Source organism: Erpetoichthys calabaricus, chromosome 1 (genome assembly GCF_900747795.2).
Source record: "Erpetoichthys calabaricus chromosome 1, fErpCal1.3, whole genome shotgun sequence".
NCBI lineage: Eukaryota > Metazoa > Chordata > Cladistia > Polypteriformes > Polypteridae > Erpetoichthys > Erpetoichthys calabaricus.
In genome coordinates this window covers 327,930,011-327,956,713 of record NC_041394.2, presented here as the reverse complement: position 1 = coordinate 327,956,713, position 26,703 = coordinate 327,930,011, and the positions used below count along the sequence as shown (strand labels likewise).

Here is a 26,703-nt window from a genome sequence, read left to right as displayed (position 1 = left end):
CACAATGAGGCGCTGGCACACATTACATAAATAGCAGCCATCATTGGCCAAACACACAAAAGACACATTGGATATGTTGTGTTTTCTTCAAAATAAAGGTTAATGATGTTAAAACAAATGCAAAGTATAAAACATTACCAGAAACCAGTTGTTCCCATTTCAAAACCTCAGAATTATGTATTAAGTTCCAAATTTTCCAGAATGTAACTTGCAGATTTTGAAGAAAGAAAATAAACACCTTCTTGGTGCTTTTACCTGGTGTCTGTCTGTTAGGTTTAACCTTCCTCTTGTGTTAGCATTCTGTTATCATCTCTTATGTTAACGGGTCGGTTTTGACCCGTGTATTAAATCAGCTAAACAATAAGCTATCATCCAATTTGTTTCTCATCTCTTGGTTACCTTATTAGGCTTCCTTATCCATGAAAATGTTGGTTTTAATACTTTTGGTGTGGGCTTCTGGGCCTTTTTTTGTCAGTATACCCCTTGATTTCAATTTAAAAAAATGGTAAAATGAACCTCAAGAGAATCATATTAATAAATAAAAGGTTACCTGACTAATACTGAGGGGTATAGAACACATCTCTTAAATAAATTTGTTTTATTTATTTTTTCATTTTAATATTAATAACTAAAGTGACATCTATGGTGTTACGGGTCAATTTCGACCCATAGATATTTACATCAAGAAAAGGCAAAAAAAATATTTTTTTCAGCAATAGAACTTTAATATAAACTGAAAATAATGAAAAGCAGAACAGGTCATGACACAAAATATATATTTGCATGGTCAAATAAACAAAAACCAATCAAGAAAATCAAACAAATAGAAATCAATTACAAGTTCCAAAACTAATACAAAGCTAAATCAGAGTAAAAACCTCTGTGTGCAAGAACATGCTTGTTTATGTGTGTGTTTAGAGGCATGTGTGGCAAAAAGTGACACTTTTTGAGTGTTCTTTGCAGAGATATTTCTTGCAGTTGAAACACAATACATTTGTCTTTCTGTCCTTACTGCTTGGGCAGACCTGACACCTCTTTCTTTTCGAATCAGGCGGCCTGACTGGGGTTGGGGCTGTTTCGGTTGGTGTTGAGGCAGGGCTGGCTGAGGAGGATGCTGATGTAGATTCTCTCTGTGTTGGTGATGGTGAGGATGGAGTGCTGGGTGAGCTCTGCAGCTGTCTGACAAAGGGTGCAGCGTCTGAGTCTCAGGGCACCCGTTCCCTTCGCCTAATGTGTGGCTTGACAAGGAAATTTCCCAACTCCTCAAGAAACAGTCTCCGCTTATTTTTTTTGGTTGAGTTCCACCCTTGGTGGATGTGGCTCCACAACACAAATGCATTATATGCAGACACATCAAGGATGTTGTAAAACACAACCATTGGCCATCTTCTGGTCATTCGCTGGCATGTGTATGTGGCTGTCAGCTTGTCCAGATTGTCCACTCCTCCTTTGTTTTTGTTATAGTCGTGGATAATTGTCGGCTTTTTGTCACTTCCTGATGATACAGCTGCGTCTTTGTGAAGAGTAGACATGAGTATCACATTCCGGTTTCTTTTTGGACAATATGAGACAACAGTGCTGGTGTCTGTAAAAGCAAACTTTGAGGAAAGTGGAGCCCTGCCCTTCACCTGCAAGATTTCAGCAGGCAACTCAGGTTTATTTTTCTTCACTGTTCCCACCATGGTAAGTTTCCTCTTGAGAATTTCTTGTCCGAGGTCATAGCTGGTAAAAAAATTGTCACAAGTGATATTGTGACCCTGCAGTCCAGTGGTCATATCAAGGACCACACGTTTTCCTTGATTTTTCTCAGGGATGCCACTCGCAGCTTTGCCTGTGTAAATCTGTAGATTCCAGGCATAGCTGGTTCTTGCGTCACAGGCTGCCCGGATTTTTATGCCGTATTTCCCTGGTTTACTGGGTATGTATTGCTGGAAGGGGCATTTTCCTCGAAAAGGGACAAGATGTTCATCCACTGTCACCTCTGGCCCTGGGTTGAACATCAGCGGAAGGAGCTGCACCCATCTCTCCCAGACATCCCTGATGGGACCAAGCTTGTCAGATCTCACTCTGGTCTCTCTGTTGTCAAATCTGAGGACTCTTGATATCGTTTGAAATGTCTGAAGTGACATTGTTGCCCGGAAAATATTTCTGCCTGTTGATGCGTCCCATAGACTATCAGTGGCCTCATTGCAGGATTTGTACACTCCAGCAAGAAGAAGAACACCAATGAAAGCATCCAGGTATTCCTCATCAATGTCTTTCCACATGTCGCCATGGACTTTTTTTCCTTCAAGGTTCGTCATAGGAATGATGATTCTTTTTAGTGACAATAGCATAAATAGCTCAAAACATGTTTTGATGTCACTGACTCTGGTCAGAGCAAACCTTGTGATTCCAGGGGTCATTTTGATGACATTTGCAGCAGCTGCCCTGCCATGTACATCATGAGGTACTGAGCTTCACAAGATCTTACCATTTTTGGACTTGAATCTTTCAGCAGGAGCAGCTTCAGCACCAGTGACCTCCTCATCTGACTTATCAGATGTGTCTGTGTCTTCCTCCTTAGAAACCTGCTCATCTGAATCGCTATGCTGCTCTGTGTCCTCTCCTTCATTTTCACCAAAAATATGATCCAGAATTTGGCTCACTGTAAATCTTCTTCTCATTTTTGCATGCTGCAAATTGTAAATGTGCACTCTGCAAGTCAGTCAAATGGCCACTCAAATGAGTGAATTCACCTCACATGTCTGGACAGGCCTGTCTTTGTTTTGTTTTTGTGCAGGTATACTGGAAAGCCACGCAAAATGAGAAAGCTCACATGATTAGGAGAGGAGCTGGTTGTCAGTGTGTCCGCTGACAGTGCACTTAGGATTTCAGTTTTGGCTCGAATTATTGCTTTATCATCGTATTATCATAACTGGGTCGAAAATGACCCTAACAACACAAAGGTCATAATTTCAACCAGAGCATTTTATAATTTAGTAAAAATATATTTTTTTGCTTTATTTTGTTGAAATAGAGGATCCTGACAAAGTCAAAAAGCCTTGATGCAATAAACAAATTTATGTGATTCTTGTATGCATTTAAAATTTAAAACGGGTCGGTGCAGACCCTAACACAAGAGGAAGGTTAAAGGGGCAACAGTGCCACCTAGCATCCACTATATATATATAAATATATATATTGTGGCACGTGGCTGGGCGTGGTACCCAGCCGGCCACCTATAAAAGGGGCCGCCTCCCTTCATTGAGGGCTGGAGTCAGGTGAGGAGAAGGACGAGCCTGAAGAGAGAGAGAGAGAGAGAAGGCTCAGGGAGAAGCCTGGAGTTTGGGGGAGTCTTGGGGTTTGTCTGTGTGCACTGTGGATTGTAAATAAACGTGTGGTGGTGCATAATACCATGTTTGCCTGTCTGTGTCTGGTGCTCGTTCCACTATATATATATATATATATATATATATATATATATATATATATATATATTCACGGCATTCGTAGTCTGTGTCACAATCTGATTGTATGGGTGGTTACCTACCAGGTAACGTTTGTGGTTGGCCAGCAATCTGCTAACATCCGCCACGGTGCCCTCAGTTTGTGAGGAGCAGATCATAGAATAGTTGAAATAGTTTACTGTCAAATAAATGCAAAGAGTACACGCATACTATTTGCCCAGAGAGTTTGGACATGTCATTGTTGTCATCGTGTACATTCCTCCTCGGGCAGACGTGGAGTCAGCGAGTGACATCATCCATTCCGCTGTTGCTAAGTTACAAACGCAGCACCCCGCGGCACTTGTGCTAATCGCTGGAGACTTTAACCATGTGACGCTGGACAAAACATTGCCTGCATTCTCCCAGTATGTGGACTGTAACACCCGGGGAAATAAGACTATTGATTTACTGTATGCAAACGTTAAAGACGCATACAGCGCCACCCCGCTGCCTGCGCTTGGGAAAGGAGATCATAACCTGGTTCAGCTTCAGCCTCACTATAAACCAAAAGTTAGAGTCCTACCTGTAACCACACGATCATTCAGGAAGTGGACCCCGGAGGCTGAGAATACTCTGAGAGAACTTTTTGGAACCACAGACTGGGATATCCTGCAGGGATCTCATAATGAGAACATTGAGGAAGTTGTTGACTGCACTACTGACTACATCAACTTCTGTATGGACATTGTAGTTCCAGTAAGAACTGTACGCTGCTATGCTAACAACAAGCCATGGATTACAAGTGACATCAAGGGCCTTTTGAATCAGAAGAAAAGGGCTTTTAAAGACGGTGATCAGCATGAGCTCAAGCGCGTGCAGAAGGAACTCCGAGTCCAACTCAGGGCGGCGAAGGAGCAGTACAGGAGAAAGCTGGAGCAGAAGTTGCAGAATAACAGCATGAAGGAAGTGTGGGATGGGATGAAGATCATCACTGGCTGCAGCTCGAAGCGGGGTACCACCACTGAGAGAGACGTGAAGAGAGCAAACCAAATGAACAACTTTTTTAACAGGTTTGACCACCCTAACCCACTCTCACTCTCACCTCGGAGTACTGCACCCTCCACACATCCTTCTGCTGATACCAGCATAGGAAAAACATCCCCACCCATAATAACAACAGCGCAAGTGAGCAGAGAGCTGAGGAGACTTCGTGCCAGCAAAGCAGCGGGTCCAGATGGAGTATCGCCACGACTGCTGAAGGTCTGTGCATCGGAGCTGGGGGGTCCTCTACAGCGCATCTTCAACCTGAGCCTGGAACAGGGGAAAGTCCTGAGGCTTTGGAAAACATCTTGTATCACCCCAGTCCCAAAGGTATCACGTCCTAGTGAGCTGAATGACTTTCGGCCTGTTGCTCTGACATCACATGTGATGAAGACCATGGAGAGGCTGCTGCTTCACCACCTTAGGCCACAGGTTCAACATGCCCTTGACCCTCTGCAGTTTGCATATCAGGAGAAGGTGGGAGCGGAAGATGCCATCATCTATATGCTACACCGATCCCTCTCTCACTTGGACAGAGGCAGTGGTGCTGTAAGAATTATGTTTCTAGACTTCTCTAGTGCCTTCAACACAATCCAACCTCTGCTCCTTAGGGACAAGCTGACAGAGATGGGATTAGATTCATACCTAGTGGCATGGATCGTGGACTATCTTAAAGACAGACCTCAGTATGTGCGTCTTGGGAACTGCACGTCTGACATTGTGGTCAGCAACACAGGAGCGCCACAAGGGACTGTACTTTCTCCGGTCCTGTTCAGCCTATATATATCGGACTTCCAATACAACTCGGAGTCCTGCCATGTGCAAAAGTTCGCTGATGACACTGCTATCGTGGGCTGTATCAGGAATGGGCTGGAGGAGGAGTATAGGGACCTAATCAATGACTTTGTTAAATGGTCCGACTCAAACCACCTACACCTGAACACCAGCAAAACCAAGGAGCTGGTGGTGGATTTTAGGAGGCCCAGACCCCTCATAGACCCAGTGATCATCAAAGGTGACTGTGTGCAGATGGTGCAGACCTATAAATATCTGGGAGTGCAGCTGGATGATAAATTAGACTGGACTGCCAATACTGATGCGCTGTGCAAGAAAGGACAAAGCCGGTTATACTTCCTTAGAAGGCTGGCTTCCTTCAACATCTGCAATAAGATGCTGCAGATGTTCTATCAAACAGTTGTGGCGAGCGCCCTCTTCTACGCAGTGGTGTGCTGGGGAGGCAGCATTAAGAGGAAAGACGCCTCACGCCTGGACAAACTGGTGAGGAAGGCAGGCTCTATTGTTGGCATGGAGCTGGACAGTTTAACATCTGTGGCAGAGCGAAGGGCGCTCAGCAGGCTCCTATCAATTATGGAGAATCCACTGCATCCACTAAATAATGTCATCTCCAGACAGAAGAGCAGCTTCAGCGACAGACTGCTGTCACTGTCCTGCTCCACAGACAGATTGAGGAGATCGTTCCTCCCCCAAACTATGCGACTCTTTAATTCCACCAGGGGGGGTAAACGTTAATATTTAACATTATACATAGTTATTGTCTGTTTTTTTCACCTGTATTATTATCATTCTTTAATTTAATATTATTTATTGTATCAGTATGCTGCTGCTGAAGAATGTGAATTTCCCATTGGGATTAATAAAGTATCTATCTATCTATCTATCTATCTATCATACAATCAGATTGTGACACAGACTACGAATGCCGTGAATGTAATTACCCCGATCTACATGCTGTCAAATAAAAGAACCACACGCCGTGGCGCAACGTTATGGGCATCGCCTCTGACGCTGACGTCCGAGGTTCGATTCCCGAAAGGGAGTGCAGTGGAGTGTGTACACCTGATGAGCCCAGAATGAGGGAGAAACACGTGTCATGTACTCTTTGCATTTATTTGACAGTAAACTATTTCAACCATATATATATATATATATATATATAGGTATGGTGGCGCAGCAGTGGGTAGCGATTCTGCCTCGCAGTTAGGAGACCCAGGTTCGCTTCCCGGGTCCTCCCTGCGTGGAGTTTGCATGTTCTCCCCGTGTCTGCGTGGGTTTCCTCCAGGTACTCTGGTTTCCTCCCACACTCCAAAGACATGCAGGTTAGGTGCATTGGCAATTCTAAATTGTCCCTAGTATGTGCTTGGTGTGTGGGTGTGTGTGTGTGTCCTGTGGTGGGTTGGCGCCCCACCCGGGGTTTGTTTCCTGCCTTGCACCCTGTGTTGGCTGGGATTGGCTCCAGCAGACCCCCCCGAGACCCTGTAGTTAGGATATAGTGGGTTGGAAAATGGATAAATATGGATAAATATTATAAATAAATCAATACACACACACAAACTACATACACATTAAATAATTTACAAAACTATGCATCTTCATAGCCAAGGTCTAATGATGGCAAGAACTTCATAGTAACTCATAAACTACACTTGAAGATCATCAATCAGTAGAGATCCTCGATACATTCTCAAGATCGACATAACCACAAAGTACTGATGGATTTTTTAAGCAAAGCAGGCATTATGGAGAAGTGGCTGGAGATGTGGACTTTGAATCATAAGGTTCCTGGAATTCATACCTTTACATCACAGTGTGAAGCAGAACAAATCACTTAATTCTACAAATACCTGTAAGTAGCTGTAATATGTCTTGATCTTGTAAAGTTGACATGGATAAAGATGCCAGCCAAGTGTACTTTTTAAGTGTTTACACAGAGAAAGATGAAACAAAATTGCTCCATGGGAAATGCCTACGAGGAGCATGGCAGAAACATTGACACCACATGGCGGAAAGTACAGTATAATTTACAGTGATGAAGACCCTTTTAGAATGGAAAAGGATTACAAGAAAACAATACAGACATTTGCTAGTGGCCAAAGTATTCTATGACTGGAGAGAAAGAAAATTGGAAAATATCAAAATATGCCAGCCATAATTACCCAGATAGAGAAAAAATAACAGACTAGTTCATGGTTGTACTGGTTGTATAAATAAAACAGTCCTTCTTCTTGATGCCCAGGTCTATTTCCAACACTCCTGTGATTTAAAGACAAAGCCACTATGCGCAGTCTTTGCTGCAAATACAAAAATGTCATGACCACTTGGTGAAGTTCACTCCTGTCACAGTTACAGACAGACAAGACCATATCAGGAAATCATCCCCCTGAATGAGGCCACGTTTCTATTTGAAACAAAACCAGCAACTTGAAAATGTAGACTGGACTAACAACTACCATAATAACAGGGCAGAAGAGGCAAACTGAGAACAAAAAGAGGGAGAAATGTACTGGTGCCTGTCCCATGAGAAATTTCTTCAAGATTAAGGTTCTTCGAGTTCTTCTCGAGTTTCCCTAGGTGAAACTTCATAATCTTAGAACATATTGGTACACCAGAGAAATTGAATCTTGGGGCAACATCCTTTGCCAAATAAAGACTCCAAAGAGGCTTCTAGTAAACCAAAGTCTCTTGAGTGCCACCCTCATAGAGAGTATGATGGAGCGACAGATTTGTCATTTGGAGCTCCAGTACAAAAAGGGAAAGGCTTTACATATTGTTAAGGCCAGAGACAAATATTATCAAGAAATGTATTAGAGATGATTTCCAAAATAGCTTCATTGAACTTTCAGCAGGCCACTGGGATGTTTATTCTTTGTTTAAAAGAAGGATGGTTATTTACACCTGTGCATTGTTTATCAGGACCTCAATTAAAAATTATAAAACAAATGACTTCTCCATTGATTTCATTTTTACACAATTTCTTGTAAAACTAATATTTCGAGTGTGTATAACCTTATATTCAACACCGCCTTTGGACTTTATGAATACTGTGAGGTGATGCCCTATAGATTGGCCTTCACACCTGCTGTCTTCAAATTGTTGTCTAGGCCAGTGTTTCTCAACATGGCCTGCTCTGGCGGGTCACAAGTTCAAATTGTTTATAATGGTAGTGGGCCGCGCTTGCTCTCAACCCCTCCCTGCTGATTATCACGTTCAATTCCCCAATTCTGACAAGCATGCTCAAATTAGATCTATGTAAAAGCTATTTATTTATAAAACTGTAATCTTACAGATCATATTTTATGAATGTATGAAATTTTGCAGTGTGTTCTTAAGTATAAATGAATTAAAAATGTTGAAGATTTTGAAGCGCAAGGTCCCTGAGAATTTAAACAAAGCACAGCGTTATGTGGGTTTTGCCAACTATTGTCTGTTCAATAAACTTTAAGCAATAACTAGAATAAGTTGGACCATCACCCTAGGGGTCTGATCAGGCAGGGTTATTCAGATATTTAAATACTAGGGTCTGAAAGAGTGAAAAAAACAATTGTAACAGTAAAAGAAAACTATATGAAAAACTACACACACCACACAAAATTCACTTCAACCTAGTGTGACCCACAAAGCCAGGCTGCCAAGTGGGTGGATGTAAGACCATCTTAACAGCATTACAGGCCCCCAGGCAAAGCAGTGCACTGGGGCCCCTACCTACATAACCACTCAGCAAGTCACAACATACATATTGGGTGGTCCAGACCTAACTATGCAATTATTACATTAAAAGTTGCATAGTTAGATCTGGACCACCCTTTAAATTAGCATTGGAACCCAGGCCAAATGCCCCACGTGCCCATACGTTAAGATGGCCCTGGGTGGGTGCAAAATCCAAATTGCCATGTCTAGTGTCACCCAAGACAATCAAACACCTCCCCCCCACCACACACACACACACAACATTCAAACTAAACATTTCATGAACATCCAATATAACTATTTAATTAGCCAGTAACACTACTAAAACAAACAATCATACAAGTCAAACAATGAAACAAAAACACTTACCAAACAAATAAGCCACAAATAAAATGCAGATACAGTAATCAGTGTTCTCTGGTTCGTGAGGGCTTTATGCCAAAATAATGAGCAGCAGACCTTTTAGGTAACAACAAACAACAACTTTTTTATTTCGAACCCGCCATCAGCACCCAGCATGCCTTGTTCACAAAACAAAGTTCCCATCCCACTTTTTCAGACCAATCACAAATAGAACATTTGCATTCTGGGGTTCTGTGCTCAGACACCACAGCTCCTCCCCTGTAAATACTAAACCCAGGATGAACAGTAATCCAGAAAACAGTCTCCTTAAATTACATTGACAGCTCAGTAAAACAGTTACCAAATTCTTTTTTTTTTTTTAATAAGAACTCCAAAACAATTTTCATAAATCTAACCTCTGTGGTGCCCGCCTTATGTGAACTGGGCGAACTTGTGAATCCACCTGTGGTGGAGGTTCAGGTGGAGGCACTTGCATAGTACCGGTTTCCATGTTGCACTGACTTTTGTCTGTGTTGGGTGTCCTCTACAATGTTCATCTCAATATCATCGATATCCAGAGATCCTCCAGTTTGGTCTAAATCAGCCTCCTCCATGCCAATTTCACCATTCAGTGTTAGTTTTGTATTTAACAACTGATTTACGTGCCTTTTTACACGTTTCCCATCAACCTGAACCATATAAGTAACAGGACCCAACACTTCTGAAATTACACCACTTAACCATTTTTCCCCTCCCCTGTAATTTCTTACCAAGACATCTTGCCCAACAACAAAAAATCTAAGCTTCTGGGATCCACCTGTTTTGTTTAAACCTTCCAGCTGCATTCTATGTGAAAACTCAGGTTTAATTTGGGACAATCGGGTACGCACTTGCCTTTTCAAAAACAGCTCTGCTGGTGTTTTGTTAGTATGTACATGAGGCGTATTTCGATAGCCAAATAAAAAACTGGCAATACAGTGACCAAGCGACATGACACCCAGTGCCCTATTCTTTGCTATAGATTTTTTAAAGGTCTGAACTAGCCGCTCAGCCAAACCATTAGTGGCAGGGTGATATGCTGGGGATTTGATATGTTTAACTCCATTTAATTCTAAAAAAGAGTCAAACTCTTTTGATGTAAACTGAGGCCCATTATCTGTGACTACTTCCTGTGGCAACCCTCACGGCACAAACAAACTCCTCAGAGCTTCCACTGTCTTAGTTGTGGTTGTAGCTGGCATATGGATTATCTATGGCCACCTTGCATATGCATCCATAACCACTAAAAACATCTGTTTATGGTCCTCAGCAAAATCCAAATGAATTCTCTCCCATGGGCTTGAAGCCCACTTCCAGGTGCCAAAGCTGGCATATTCCTCTGTTGCTTGCAGATATCACATTGACTCACTTCATTCTCAATGTGTCTGTCTAAATCAGGCCACCAAAACAGACTTCTGGCTAGTGCCTTCATCTTTACAATCCTCCAGTGGTGTTCATGCTTTTCTGCCAGTAGCCTAATTTGTAACTTCTGAGGTACCACCACTCAAAGACCCCACAGAATACAATCATCTTCAATAGTAAGTTCCCATTTTCTTGTAAAATATGGCTTTAAAGTGTCATCTGCCTGGAAATTTGGCCAACGACATAATACAAGCTGTTTTACCCTTTTCAGCACAGGGTCTCTGTCAGTTTCATGTGCAATGTCTTTTGCAGTAAGTGGCAATTTATCTAGAAAACTTACTCTATATACTGGATTTGATTTCAGTTCCTTATTTGAATCCAACAGGGGTAAACGGGATAATGCATCTGCATTACTATGCTGTTCTGATTTTATGTATTTAATTTCACAAGTATAAGCGGCCAAAATAAGTGCCCATCTTTGCCTTCTAGCAGCAGCAAGTGTGGGTATGCCCGTCTTGGGTCCCAAAATCTTTAATAACGGCTGATGATCTGTTACCAATATACATTTTCGGCCAAACAAATAATCATGGAACTTCATGACTCCAAATACAAGTCCTAAAGCTTCCTTTTCAATTTGAGAGTAATTTTTCTCGGTTTTGGTTAGCATTCGGGAAGCAAATGCTATTGGCCTCTCAGTGCCATCCTTCATTTTGTGAGAAATTACTGCACCTACACCTACAGGTGATGCATCACAAACTAAAATAAGGGGCAATTGTGGGTCATAATGCACTATGACGCTGTTAGACTGCAACTGTAATTTGGCCTCATTAAATGAACTCTGGCATTCCTCTGTCCAATTCCATTTCACACCTTTTTGCAGCAATGCTGTCATAGGTTGTATAATAGTGGATAAGTGAGGAATGAATTTGCCATAGTAATTCAACAAAGCCAAAAAAGACCAAAGCTCTGTGATATTATTTGGAACTGGAGCTTTCACATCTAAGGGATGAATACCTGTAGCATCTATAGCATGCCCTAGGTAAGACACACTATTCTGCAAGAAGAAACACTTCTCTTTCTTTACTCTCAGATTGTACCTCTGCACCCATTTCAACACTTCCTCCAGGTTTCTCAAATGTTCTTCCAAGTCCCTTCCTGTTATCAATATATCATCCAGATAACATATTACACCATCTAGGCCTTGTAATATTTGGTCCATGATTTTCTGAAAAAGTGCAGGGGCACTAGCAACCCCATATGGAAGCCTATTATATATGAACAAGCCTTTATGTGTATTTATGGTAAGGTAGGGTTTTTGAGCCTTCTTCTAGCTCCACCTGTTGATATGCTTGTGACAAATCAAGTTTTGTGAACTGTTAACCCCCTGGCAGTCTTGTAAATAAATCTTGCATTTTAGGCAAAGGGTACTGCTCTATCTCCAAACCCGGGTCGATCGTTACCTTATAATCTCCACAGACTCTCACAGTATTATCTTTCTTTGGAAAACAAACAATTGGGGCCGCCCACTCACTGTAACTAATGGGGCAAATAACACCTTCATCCTGTAATTTAGACAGCTCCCTTTCTACTGCCTCACGTAGCGTGTATGGCACTGTGCATGGCTTACAAAATTTTGGTACCACACCATCCTCAACAAAAAGCTTGGCTTTGATTCCCTTAAATGCTCCTAATATACAGTGAAAAACTGTGGAGTACCCATCACACAACTCTGCCACAGTTTCACTGGTGACCTTGTTTACATGAGACCAGTCTAACCTTAAGCAACTAATCCAGTCTCTACCCATCAATGCTGGCCCGTTTCCTTTAACCACCAGTAAGTCTAATTTTTTTACACATTCTTTACATTTAACCAAAACAGTGATTTTTCCTTTTAGAGAAAGCATTTCATTACTATAAGTCTTTAAATTACAGTTGGCAGGGCTTAAGGTTATCTTTTTAAATTTACAATTATACAGTTTCTCAGAAATGACTGGTACAGCAGCACCTGTATCGATCTCCATTTTCACTCTGACACCATTTATATTCACATATATACATAGTAGGGCTTATTACTGTCTCTGGTAGTCTCTAAAGAAAATAACTTGATAGATAGATAGATAGATAGATAGATAGATAGATAGATAGATAGATAGATAGATAGATAGATAGATAGATAGATAGATAGATAGATAGATAGATACTTTATTAATCCCAATGGGAAATTCACATTCTTCAGCAGCAACATACTGATACAATAAATAATATTAAATTAAAGAAAGATAATGCAGGTGAAAAAACAGACAATAACTATGTATAATGTTAAATGTTAACGTTTACCCCCCCGGGTGGAATTAAAGAGTCGCATAGTATGGCGGAGGAACGATCTCCTCAATCTGTCAGTGGAGCAGGACAGTGACAGCAGTCTGTCGCTGAAGCTGCTCTTCTGTCTGGAGATGATACTATTAAGTGGATGCAGTAGATTCTCCATAATTGATAGGAGCCTGCTGAGCGCCCTTCGCTCTGCCACAGATTCCTCGTATGTCACCTTCAAAAACCGGGCTGTAGTCTATTGTCTAATCAGCTTCTTGTCCTTGTATCTCAAACTGCTTTAAGAAAAGCCTTTCAGCGTCCCTGTGCTGAGACGCCCCACCAACGAGCGGTCCAGCCTGTATCCTTCGCGAAGGTTCCGACATTCGCTGAAACGCTGCATAGGTGGTGTCTGTTTCAGCAATATCCAGGTGCCTTGTCCACTTTGCAGGTTTATTATTTTGGCCTTCCTGGCATGCACGAGCGATATGCCCTCTCTTCTTGCACTCACGGCACTCCATGTCCTTATATCTGCAGTTATCAGGTAGGTGACCCTTGCCATTGCATCGATAACACGCTTTCTCTGTGACCTCCGGTTTCTTTCCAAAACCTTTAGTTTTCATGGTCAACTTGTTTTTTAAGATGTTAGTTTTAAGCGTCCTCTGAGCAAATTGTTGCGCACTGTTCTTTGTTACTTCGTACGCTAATCCCATTTCAATTGCCAGGGCTAAAGTCAAATCTTTGTTGTGCGCTGCATTCAACAACCTGTCCCTCAGCTCTGTGCTTTTAACGCCACATACGAATCTATCACGCAGTGCTTCATCCAAAAAAGTTCCGAATTTGCAGGTTGCTGCTAACTTTCTCAGAATAGCGACATACTCGCTCACTGATTCTCCATCCAGTTGATTTCTAGCATGGAACCTGCATCTCTCGGCAATAAAATTTGTTCTCGGCACGTAGTGTTTTTTCAAAAACTCTACGAGCTCCGGAAATGTCTTTTGGGATGGTTTCAATGGCGCACATAAGTCCATTAGCAAATATGTGCTTTCTTTCCTATTATTGTTAAAAATACAGCTTTCGTCTTTTCATCCGTGCGTTGGTGACCATTAGCTTCAAAATATTTCTATAGCCTCTCTAAATAGGCTTCGAAACTTTCCTCACTTTCTTCGAAGTGAAAATCTTCCGGCTTACCAAAAGCCATATTGCGTTTGCTCCGGTCCGCTTAACTCGTTGAGAAAAAAAAATGACGTCTCTATTCAAGTTTTCCTTCTGCTGTATCGACGAAGTCAAGTAAAACCAATTCTATTTATTTTGGCAAAACAAACCCCATCCCATCCTCGTCGCCACTGTTCTGTCTTTTACTTACTCACCGAAAAGGTGGTGGTTCGTGAGGGCTTTATGCCAAAATAATGAGAAGCAGACCTTTTAGGTAACAACAAACAACAGCTTTTTTATTTCGAACCCGCCATCAGCACCCAGCATGCCTTGTTCACAAAACAAAGTTCCCATCCCACTTTTTCAGACCAAACACAAATAGAACATTTGCATTCTGGGGTTCTGTGCTCAGACACCACGGTTCACCTTAATGAAATTTAACACATTTTACATCTTACAAAGAAATTAAAACTTTAACCAAACAAAACAACAAACTAGAGAGTAGCAAAGAAGGTTCATTCAGTACCACTACAAGACCCAACCGCTTCTCCACAAGGCTACCACCTAATCTTAAATAGCTGCTACAAACACGATTAAGATACTCCTGGGTCCTAGTGTCCCCCGTCTACACGCAGGTTTCATTTTTCCAGCGTTCGACGAATTTCTCAACGGTGTTGTCCAGTTTTCCCTTTATTATCCTGCATTATCTGCTTGTTCAAACATGAAGGCTACATGAAAACTACTGTTGTGCAGCCTTACGCGTGTCTCGTTTTCCTTTAAGGATGTGTCAAGTTCTGTTTTGCAGAAAATTGGCCTTCTGATGCCAAAGTATGAAGCAACTATAAGTTATAGACTGTATAACGTTTCCATTAGATGTTTTAGTGGACAAACTGAAGTTTATATCAGGTTCTGCATCAATTCAACTGACTAGAGACACCCGAGTCCAACTGTGATAATATGCGCGACCTCGACGCTACACCGAACATTGTAACTTTAAGGGTAAAAGTACGCCAGCTCCAAAGAAGGGTGCTTAGCGTTATGTGTTGAAGGCTCTGAAGCGCGAACGCGGAGCCGTCTCTGTGAGGCGCGGTATGTCTGAGCACACGTGAGGCTGTATAATGGCCAGTAGGGGCTCCTCCGCAGCTGTTCAGCTTAACACGCCGGTATCCTCGCAGCTTGCCAATTCGTTAACGTGCGGCGCACCTGCAAGAGAGAGCCGGCATCTGCACTTGAAATTGAGGTTGAGTCAGAAATGAGATTCCCATATGCTAAGCAAATGTAAGCAGGAGTTCATGTCAGGAAATTCCAATAAAGTTAATTGATGGATTATTTAAGGGAGGAGAAATTTGGTGGGTGGAGTAGGGAGATAGAAAAAAAGAGAAGTGTTCTTGTGTAGCTCAGTGCTGTATCTCCACTGTTGTGTTATTAAAGAAATAAATATAATTGGCAAATAGTCCACAAAATTGGGGTGGCCATCTCTTTGTGCCTTTCCACACATGGAAGACTCAGTCTGCTAAACTACCGAGGTCGCCCGCAAGCCAAGAAGTACCGACGCCGAATTCTAGTAAGGAGAGTAGCGGACTCTCAACACTTGCTCTTACACTGGTGGCAGCGGCGGTTGGTTAAGTTTGTGGACATTAATTTGCATTTCTATCGACGGCGTGGATATTCCCGCTATTGTGGACACTTTAGTAACTATTGGTGTCAGTTTTACAAGTTGAGCTACGTGCTGCACGCTACTACTCGTTTTTTATCTGGAACATGACTGATGACGAGCAACAACCCGCTGTTATTCCGCAGCAAAGGGCTAGCGCCGATACTGGGAACACGCAACTGCCATTTAGAGTCGAATTGCCTTCACCTTTCACTGAAGGAAGACTGGATTAGCATGAAAAAAACACGTCCAAAACCCGCAGACCCCATGCCCCCTGTATGACTGACCACCTAAGTACACACGGACACTTATATCCGTGACCAAGGTGTCAAGACCCGAGCAGACTCTGCACAACACACAACTGACTCGAAGGATCCTTCGCGTGCAGCTCGGTGACTGCTGTCTGTAGTTTTATCTACACTGAAACCCTGCACCGATGACGGATCTTATCTCTTCTCAGTTTTACCTCATTTTCATATATTTTTAAATTCATACCTTTCACGAACATATGTGGGCGACAATGTCAGCGACCCACTGGTCGGCCGTCCTCATTCGTTGCTCTGGTGACGTCATCGTCTTTCAACTGTGCGCCGGAGAAATTGCAGACGGAGTTAAAAACATTAAAATAAAATCAACAAAATAGTAGAAATCGCCATTACATTTTCTAACCGTTTAGCTCTTTTAAAAACTGAACAAGCCGTTTTTGTTGATAAATTTAAATTTTGATATTATGGTATTTTGTAAATTAAATGATGAGACGTATCATTGCTTAAAGTGGAAACAATAAGCCGTAGTATTCAAGATGCTAGATTAGTCTACTCCTGGAGATGTTAGCTAAAATGATGTGTGTGACATAATAAAATAGAGGGCCAAACCGGACACAATTGGAAAACGAATCTGTGTAATTCTTCTAATCGATATAAAGAACAGGACAAATAAAAAACTCTATAATGCATGTCAGCCGATGTAATTAATAGCTTAAAAATACAGGATCCATCCAGTGATACACACACATAGACGCCACATTTGCTTTACTAGTACACATCAAGAGTGAAGTCAACTTTTCATTTCAAGTGGGCATACAAAGCAGAGCGTCGATTTCAATGGCGACCTTCACAGAATTCCTCAAAAGTGCTTAGTCTACAGGTGCATGATGGGAAGAACCCTGGGAGTCCTTTTATGTAATTAATGCAACTGTTATACTAAAAAGTAAAGATATTAAGATTTGGATCTTGTGTAAATGTGTAAAAAATATTTATTGCAGATTAATTTCTGTACTAGGGGGCTCCGCCCCCTGCTCGCTTCGCTCGCCAACCCCTGGTGTTGGGAAATGAGAGAGAGCATGATGTATGAATGAGATATAGAATAGTGTGAAGGTGTAGATGATGCAAATAGAAAGCAAACAATAAAGTGTGTGGTACAGTGTAAAGGGTTATTGGAAAATTTCTTTGTACACGCCGTTTAAGTGTAAAAGGTAATTCCAGGTCAGAACTTGTAAGGTCAATGAAGATGGTTATTGTTGTGATCAGAGTCAACTTTGTCAGAGCTTAGAAAGAGTTGTGTCTCTCCAGGAAGTAATGCAATGACTTGAGTATTTATGTTTTCCACATTAATATTTTTTGGACATAATATAGTGCGTTGTGTTAAAAGGGGCATTTGGTCTAATGAGATTGCTGTTCCAAATATCTCTGTAACTAAGTCGTCGCAGATAAAGGCTTGAGGAATTGTACTAATATCTGGGTGAAGTCCATCTGTATTGGTGAGTGTACCATCTCCCAGTTGTAATAACCAATTGCTATGATCTGGATCTGGACATCGCATGTTTTGTACTAAGTGTATCTTTTGAAAGCAATGCCAATTGTCTGCATATTTTAAGGTGCACTGAACAATAGCCGAGCGCATGGCATGTGGAACAATAGCTAAGCACTGTCTAAAATTTCCTTCTAATAAAAGTACTTTTCCTCCAAAGGGAATATTATTATTCATCAACGTTTGTAGAAGTTTATGAATGGTGTTGAGTAAGTGACTGGATGCCATTGTACATTCATCAATAATTAACAGTTTTGCAAGACGGATGTCACGTGCAGTGCCACTGTTCATGTTCATAGTGGATATCGATTTGTAGGATGTAATGCAGTTCATAAAGATTTCACTTTCAGGTACATCGTTAGTTAGAAGCTTCTGTAGATATTTAGGATATGAATGTAAAGGAGGCAGTCTAATTTGACCGTTTTGACAACAACGTGTAAATTCATTACTTGTATTGCCAGTTGTTTCTTCAGGGAAGTTAAGTGAATGACAATGATTGCAAATGACATTCATTAATCCCAATGAATTTTTTCCTGAATAGCGGACTCATTATTGAACGCATTGTCAGCTAACTGGCACAAGCGTTTAGCAGGTGTCTGTCATTGATGTCCGTGACGTGTATGTTTTGCTTGTGCCGTTTGAGAGGCGCGTCGTTGTACGTCCAGTATTTGCGACGTGTTGTTTTGGAGGTGTAATCGATTTGCCTGTGCTGTGTGAGAAGCTCGTTGTAGTCTACTACGTGCATTGTTTGTATTGAGTGTTGCTCGTTTTTGTATGTCGGTCAGTCAAGCTTTCTGTTTTTGGAGCCTTGCCTGCTTGTTTTCCGGCATTCCAGATGCGTGGTGTAGACGTCTGCGTTTATTTATTTTGTCCCTTCGCTGCCATTTCTGTATGACGGGAGGTGTTTCGTTTTGAACCCGTGCCTGTTTCGATGCAGCACTGTGAGACGCACGCTGCATGCGTCTACATTCAGTGTGTCTGTCCATTTGGGTTTGTTTCTGTAACTGTGTTAGTTGAGCTTTGCGTTTTTGGAGCCGAGACATTTTTTCTTCCAGTGTTTCAGAAGCGCGTTGTAGCCGACGTGTATTGTTTTTTTTCATGTGGGTTCGTGTGTTTGGTCCCGTTACCCGAGCCGTATCGTTTTGTACCCGTGATCGTGAATTTATGAATTGTTTGTTCTTCAGCGTTAGAAATATGGATAAGTAATAAGGAGGATCGCACTCACTGTTAATATGGAGCCTTTTCTGCGGTTGAACGGTTAATAGTGCTTCGGTGTAAGGAGATCCACCTATGCTACATAGTGTGAATTGTGTTTGGTCCCGTTATCCGAGCCGTATCGTTTTGTACCCGGGATCGTGAATTCATGACTTGTTTGTTCTTGAGCGTGAGAAATATGGATAAGTAATAAGGAGGATCGCACTCACTGTTAATATGGAGCCTTTTCTGCGGTTGAACGGTTAATAGTGCCTCATTGTAATGAGATCTACCTATGCTGCATAGTGTGAACGTGTTGAGATGACGTATGTTTAATTCGGACGGTTCATTTAGAAATGGGGCTTTGTGTGTCATTTGTTATTTATGTTACTGTGGTCGAGGGTCTGAATCGTCGTTTTTGTGTACGTTTCGTGTGCTATGACTGTAGTCTGTGGTCTGACTCCTTTTTTCTGTGCGTGATGCCTCATTTCTTGTTTTACGTTGCATTCCATCCGGTTCCCGTTGCTTGCAGGGGGGGGGGGGGGGGGGCGCCTGCGCAGTACGTCTTTTGCGTCCACGGCCCATTGCCGGATGTCCCTGCGTCCATCCGGTTTACCATTCTCGGTTAGTAATGTGGATAAAATACTATAAAAAGTATTACAGTTTTAGTTTTCGAGTTGTGATTCAGTTATAATAACCACGATCACTGTGTTAAGTCACTGGCTTCCACAGTTTAAGACAACACCACATTGCCAAACTGCCTTCCACACAGCTGTCATCGAGGAGTCACTGCGCATCATAATTTTGTGTTAAGGATAGTAACGCTTGTAAGCTTCGATGGGATTGTATTTACATTACAGAAAGTTTTGAATTGAGTGTAATATTAACCATTGGAATGTCATTCAAGATTAGCTGTTAAAGTACGTACAGATGTACTCTATTGAGTTTTTTTTTTGGGGGCACAAAAATTAATTGATGCATTTGCAAATACAAGGCACTTCAGACTATATGTGTATTATACCATCAAAGTTATTCCAGAACTTATGTATTGTCTGCAGTAATTGTATTCCTTTGAAAAAGACTGAAAATATTGCGCTTAAGAATTAAGTGTCCAGAGTGGTCCTTCAGAGCAATGCCATAGGGAACCATTTTTGGTTTCCAAAAGATCCATTAACGTGAAGGATCCCGAAAGAACTTTTATTATATCCATAACGAGCACTAAACATGAACAGACGGCACTAAATTTCTAAATGAATTCCCGATTTTCAAAGGACTCTCGCTGAATTCAATAACACAAGTCCAAGTTTTCTGAATCTGTTGGTGTCCTGCCGCCTACTAGATATTAAAGACTTCGGGATTTTTTTTCCTACATATTAGACGCAGCATCTTTCAGAGAGTATTTTGTAAGTTCCAGAACTATCCTGACAAGCAAATTTAGTGAAAGTGACCATTTTAACGCCTTGGAAGAATTATAGGGATGGATTAGAAACCACTGACCAGCCTGTACTGCTTCTACGGTGCACTACCAAAAAATAAATAAATCAAATAAAATAAAATGAGACAAGTTACACATTTGTACCCCTACAAGCCTTTTTACACAGAGCAACGATTTCTCCAAAAATTTTGTCTCCGTTTCCACCTCGAGGGGACCGATTTCCAAAATAGCATTTAAACGCTTTGTTTTGCCTGTAGTGCACAGATATTCCAGCAGATGGCAGAATATTGTAGCGGTCTGGGAATCATCAGGTAGAGAATATGATACAAACATGTAAAACATGGAGAGTGACGTCTCCTTTAATACCTTATAATTAAAGAGTAACAGTAGAGCAGACTGTGCTGTGTCAACTGAGCTCATCTTCACACGTGCCTCATCCAGAGAGCCACATACATTTATAAGACGACTCAGTAAACTTTCTTCTCGCTCAGCATACATGTAGTGGAGCACACGTGTATCCTTATGTCAGTATCATCGTTGTCAGATGGGGTCTTTGGCAATGGAGCATAATGTGCTGTGTCAATGGACCAAATTATCACACTGCAGTGTTCAGAGGGCCAAAGATTAAAATGACTTGTCAGTAACAGTACTGGCACCCACGTGTTTTCATATCCCAGTGCCATCATTGTACACTCTTAAAACTCAAGGTGCCCGAGGCAGTAGACTCCTGCTGCGGACCTCCAGAGCTCCAGTCCATTGAGGAGGTTGTCACTTTATTTTATACATCTCTGATAACACCTGGTTACACTACGGTTAAGATTGAGTTATCTGACTCAAGTCAACGTAACCAAGTGACAAAAAACCTGCAATCCGATTGGCTGTCCAGTTGAGCTACTGAATCACAGAGCTGAGGTGGTCTGCAGCTGGACTCGTCTCGCCAGAGTGGCTCTTCAGAGTGATGCTATAGGGGAACCAATTTTAGTTCCCAACAGACCCATCCTCATGAAAGTTCCAGAATGACCCTTTGTTTATTTCGATCTGTAACAGGCTCCATACAGTAAATAACTGTGAATAGATGGGAGCAGATTTGTGAAATACCAGTTGGTTTATGATTTTAAAAGGACTCACTGCATACGTCCAGTCACACGGACTCTGTTAGTGTCCTGCTAGGTAGCCCACCATACACAAAAGATTTCAGGTTTTTTTACACATATTGGAACATTTTACAAAGCCAAAGAACCAACGTCATATGCGGAGAACCCTTCCTAGAATGAAATGGGCTTTGTCAAGCAATCGTTCTGTGAAGAACCAGAAAAGAACCCATAAAGTGCCATTGAAGAACCAGAATGTATAAGAGTGTAAGACAGTGCAAAACAGAAAAAAATGAGGTCTTACCAACTGGTGGGGATGTTTCAGATTTCAGTTTTGAAAGTTAGGGGCAACTCAGGCCCCATCTTCAGGCGAGATGTAATTGATTGTGATAATGTAATCTTGACTGAAGAAGGGGACTGAGTTGCCTTGAAAGCTTGCATATCGCAATCTTTTTAGAAAATTTTGACAAAATCAACAACACTTTCAGTCCGAAAACTGCCCTGCAATTCTCCACAAAGGATCACATATTGCAGTGGTTCTCAATCTGTGGGGCGGCCCCCTAGGGGGGTGCGAAGAAGTGAAAAAAAAGAAAACAAGAATTGAAAATATGAAAAATACATCTATTGAAACCAAAAAAAAATTAACATAAACTACATTCTGATACTAGAAAAATAAATATAGAGTTAGATAAATGTTGATAAAAGTTAAGTAGGTATAATAAAATATGCATCTATAATATATCATTAATTAAAAAAGAATGTAAATAACAATATTTTAAACAAGAAGAAAACATGCTGGTCTGCTGGAGGTCTAATGAAGCCATTTTGGAGATCATCTCGGAGATATAACTCCATAGTCTTAGTTGTTGGCCTTGACAATACAAACACATTTTCCCTTTACGTACAGGAGCCCCAGATGTCAAATCTATCGCTCAGTCTTACTCTCTACGAGGATGACGCTCAAGAGACTTTAGTGTACTAAGAAAATCTTCAGGGTCTTTATAGGGTAAAGGTAGGGGGCTCAATAGTAAAACATGAAGGGGGGGGGGGGGGTTTAAACTTTATCAAACATTTTTTTTAAAACAACAAGTGTAATCTGTTCTTGGATTTCAAACTCGGGGAACTCAAGAAGAACTCTAAGAGCAGTACCTTTGGAGACATTTCTTACATGACAAACACCACTAGTTTTCCTCTCTTCTTGTTCTCAGTTCGCCTCTTCTGCTCCATTATTATGGCAGTTGTCAGTCCAGTTTAAACTGTCAAGTCACTGGTTTTGTTTTAAACATCAACATCAATGTCATTTCTCAATATGGCCTTGTGTGTCTGTGACTGACAGCAGTGAACTTTACCCAGCAGTCATGACATTTTCCTCCTCCTTGCAGAGTCTTGTGTTAACACACAGGAGTGATGGTAATAGACAGGACATCAAGAGGAAGGAAACTTTTTATTCATAAAACTAAACCAAAAACTCAGTTATTTGTTCCCTATTTTACCTGGTTTATCTTGATATTTTCCAATTTCTCTTTTCTTCTCCTAATAAACTTTTGTCATCACTTGACCTTGGGATATCAATCTTAGTTTTGTAACTTACTTCATGTTGTCATAATGTGCGTATTGCGGAGACAGTTTAAGGGATTTGGTGTTGGTCATTCTCCTCCGATCCAGGGGTTGGTGCTGTCTGATTATGGCCTCTCTTTCCTTCCTCCTGTAGAAAGGAAGATTGACAGCTGCTCTCCTTCAATGCCACTTTTGGGGTCTTACCATGTGGACCCCCCTCTTTCTGCCAGCACACGTCATAACTGGAGGAGACACCATCTTTGTCATTCACCGGAGAGGACTCTGGTCTCAGTAAGACTCAATTTGCATTTAATACTTTTTTTTTTTCTAACTCAATAATATGACATTGTCCTGTCTTGTTACAATGTGCACACTGTAAATTTTGTTTTTTGTGTTAATTTTTTAGAAATGTTCTTATTCCCAATTCGACATTCCAAAGCCCTGGGATTGCCAGTTGATTTATAGTTCACCCGGTCTTGCCTACATTAAATATAAGGACATATTCAGTGCTGTTTAACACCATCCTCTGTAATACCTCTCTCTTCTGTGTAGTTCTTTACTCTCGTCTGCCTTCAGGAGGTCCGAAAAGGTTTTCCAGGTTCAATTTGTACGCATTGTTGGAGGTATCTATGCCTTTCTAATTATTTTATGTAATTTAAAATTTGTATCCATTTTAGGGCATTAATTGCTGCACTTTCTATTTATTTCCAATCTTTCTAGTGTCTACCTGTTGGATAGCGGGGACACTGTTCTCTAGATGGGGCTGGGTGGTCTCGTGGCCTGAAACCCCTACAGATTTAATTTTTTTCTCCAGCCGTCTGGAGTTTTTTTGTTTTGTTTTTTCTGTTCTCCCTGGCCATCGGACCTTACTTTTATTCTATGTTAATTAGTGTTCCCTAATTTTAATTATTTATCCTGTCTTTTTTTTCTCTTTCTTCATCATGTAAAGCACTTTGAGCTACGTTGTTTGTATGAAAATGTGCTATATAAATAAATGTTTAGAACATTAGAACAGTATAGACGAGAACAGGCCATTCAGCCCAACAAAGCTCGCCAGTCCTATCCACTTATTTCTTCCAAAAGAAACATTGAGTCGAGTTTTGAAAGACCCTAACGTCTTACTGTCTACCACACTACTTGGTAGCTTATTCCAAGTGTCTCTGGTTCTTTGTGTAAAGAAAAACTTCCTAATGTTTGTGTGAAATTTACCCTTAACAAGTTTCCAACTGTGTCCCCGTGTTCTTGATGAACTCATTTTACAGTAACAGTCTCAATCCACTGGACTAATTCACTTTATAATTTTAAACACTTCAATCAGGTCACCTCTTAATCTCATTTTGCTTAAACTGTAAAGGCTCAGCTCTTTTAATCTTTCCTCATAATTCATCCCCTGTAGCCCTGGAATCAGCCCAGTCGCTCTTCTCTGGACCTTTTCTAGTGCTGCTATGTCCTTTTTGTATCCTGGAGACCCAAACTGCACCCAGTACTCCAGATGAGGCCTCACCAGTGTGTTATAAAGCTTGAGCAGAACCTCCTGTGACTTGTACTCCACACATCATGTTGTATAACCTGACATTCTGATAACCTTCTTAATGGCTTCTCAACACTGTCGGGGAGTCGATAGCTTAGAGTCCACTATGACTCCTAAATCCTTCTCATAAGGTGGTACTCTCGATTTTCCGACCGCCCATTGTGTATTCAAACCTAACATTTTACTTTCTATGTGTAATACTTTACATTTACTGACATTAAGTCTCATCTGCCCAAGCCTGTATGCTATCCAAGTCCTTCTGTAATGATATAACGGATTCCAAATTATCTGCTAATCCACCTAACTTGGTATCATCTACAAACTTAACCAGCTTGTCACTTATATTCCTATCTAAATCATTTATATATATTAAAAATAGCAGCGGCCCTAACACTGACCCCTGTGAACACCACTCTTACCATCCGCCAGTTCTGATGAGGTTCCTCACACCATCACCCTCTGCTTCCTGTGTCTGAGCCAATTCTGCACCCATCTACAAACATCACCCTGAACTCCCACTTCTATTAGTTTGATGCCCAACCTCTCATGTGGCGCCTTAGCAAATGCTTTCTGAAAGTCCAGATAAATAATATCATCTGCTCCACTTTGATCGTATCCTTTTGTTGCCTTCTTATAGAATTCCACCATGTTAGTAAAACACGACCTCCCTTTTCTGAACCCATGCTGTTTAGTAAACTCCTGTTCTTGCCATGCATTGCTCATCTTATCCCTAATAATTCCTTCCATTAATTTTCCTGTGATGCATATTAAGTTTACTGGCCTACAGTTGCTTGGATCTGCCTGGTCACCCTTTATATATATATATATATATATATTATATTATAATAATATTTGCCATTTTCCAGTCCTTCAGAATTTCCCAGTGCACAGCGACTTCCTAAAAATATGCATCAAGGGTTTATATCTGTACTTGCTAACCTCCTGTAAAATAAGGACACAAACACTGTCAAAGGTTTTTTTTTTTTTTTTGGGGGGGTCCCCCCATATGCTGTAGCACAAGCAAAGGAAATTAGTGTTCAAAATGTTACTGAGAAAAAAGGGAAATGGAGGCAGTACATATAGTTGGTGGCAGGAAGTGATGTCATGGGTGAATTCTGGAACTGGAAGTGACATCACAAAGAGGTGGGGGTCTAAGGGTTGGAACCATAAGTAATGTTATTGTGTGGATTCTTCAGTTGTTCTGCATAGAGAGATGATAAAGAGTTAGAGGGCAGTGCCAACCCCCTCTCTTTCGCAGATCTCCTTATTGGTCCTTATTGGTCTCCCTGTGGGAATAAGAGAGACTCTGTGTTGTCTGCACCCCTATTGTCTTGTGTGTTATTGTCGGTGGTTTAGGGTTTCAAGCATTTCGAGCACCGGCACTACTGAGCGAGTCCCTCTCGTCCCCCGCCGCATGATCACGCCCTGGTCAACAGTCAGACCTCCTGCTACTCAACACTGTTCAGAACGTTCAAAGGTCAATTCGCATGTTGTTCCATTCCTATGTATGGTACAGGACTCACTTACCTGTATCGCTGCATCTACAGGGGTGAAGAGTCCCACAATGCAATCATTCAAATACTTCTGTGTCCTCTTCAGCGATGCTTTGGCCATTCTTTCCAGCACTGAGATCAGGGTCCTCAAGCTTACCAGGACCTGCAACAAAGAATTCATAGGGTGGAGCACTCTCCCCAGCTCCCATACGCCCACACCGTTAACAGTTTCAATCAGCAGTATGCTCGGGTTCTGAATTTTCCCGCACACCAACTGGGAGCCATTAGGCAAGTGGCTCTCCACTGCATGTTCTGTCCGGTCCTCTACCAGCTAAAGGAAGAGCAAGTTGGTGGAGTGGCCAGATACTTAGCCTGTTAGTTCCGCCTGTACCAGTTTATCGGTGGAGTACCGGCACTCCCCGTCTGACTTCTTACTTTCTTAGAGAACCCAAACACCCTCCTCAATTTCTAGGAGGTAAGTGCGCACAAAACAGGTGAAATGGTCACTGGCTGTCCCATTCCCATGGCAGGCACTTACCTTCATCTCATGCCCCATATTTGGGACTTCACTCCAGTGGGCCATCTCACTCCCCACATCAAGGACCTTCCCATTGATGATGAGGCCTGCCTGGCCCCCCAATACCTTTTGTCCAGTACTTGGTCCTTCTCTTCCCCATCATGGACTGGAGTGGTGCATTGCTGTGGGCTGCTGCACTGTGTGTTGGGGTTGGCCACAAGAGTTTTTTCAAAATGGGTCTACTGCAATTAGACAGTCAGGAA

At 41.6% G+C, this 26,703-nt stretch overlaps 1 protein-coding gene across 1 annotated transcript; it reads right to left on the bottom strand.

Moving 5' to 3' along the window:
* Window positions 1-1,205: 1,205 nt before the first annotated feature.
* Window positions 1,206-26,479, bottom strand: LOC127529164 (piggyBac transposable element-derived protein 4-like). The gene is made up of 4 exons (XM_051931988.1): window positions 26,462-26,479; window positions 26,081-26,254; window positions 25,958-25,971; window positions 1,206-2,430 (listed from the first exon to the last, which is right to left on the bottom strand). Exons 1-4 carry the CDS (start codon window positions 26,477-26,479, stop codon window positions 1,206-1,208), a joined length of 1,431 nt encoding a protein of 476 aa, XP_051787948.1.
* Window positions 26,480-26,703: the final 224 nt, after the last annotated feature.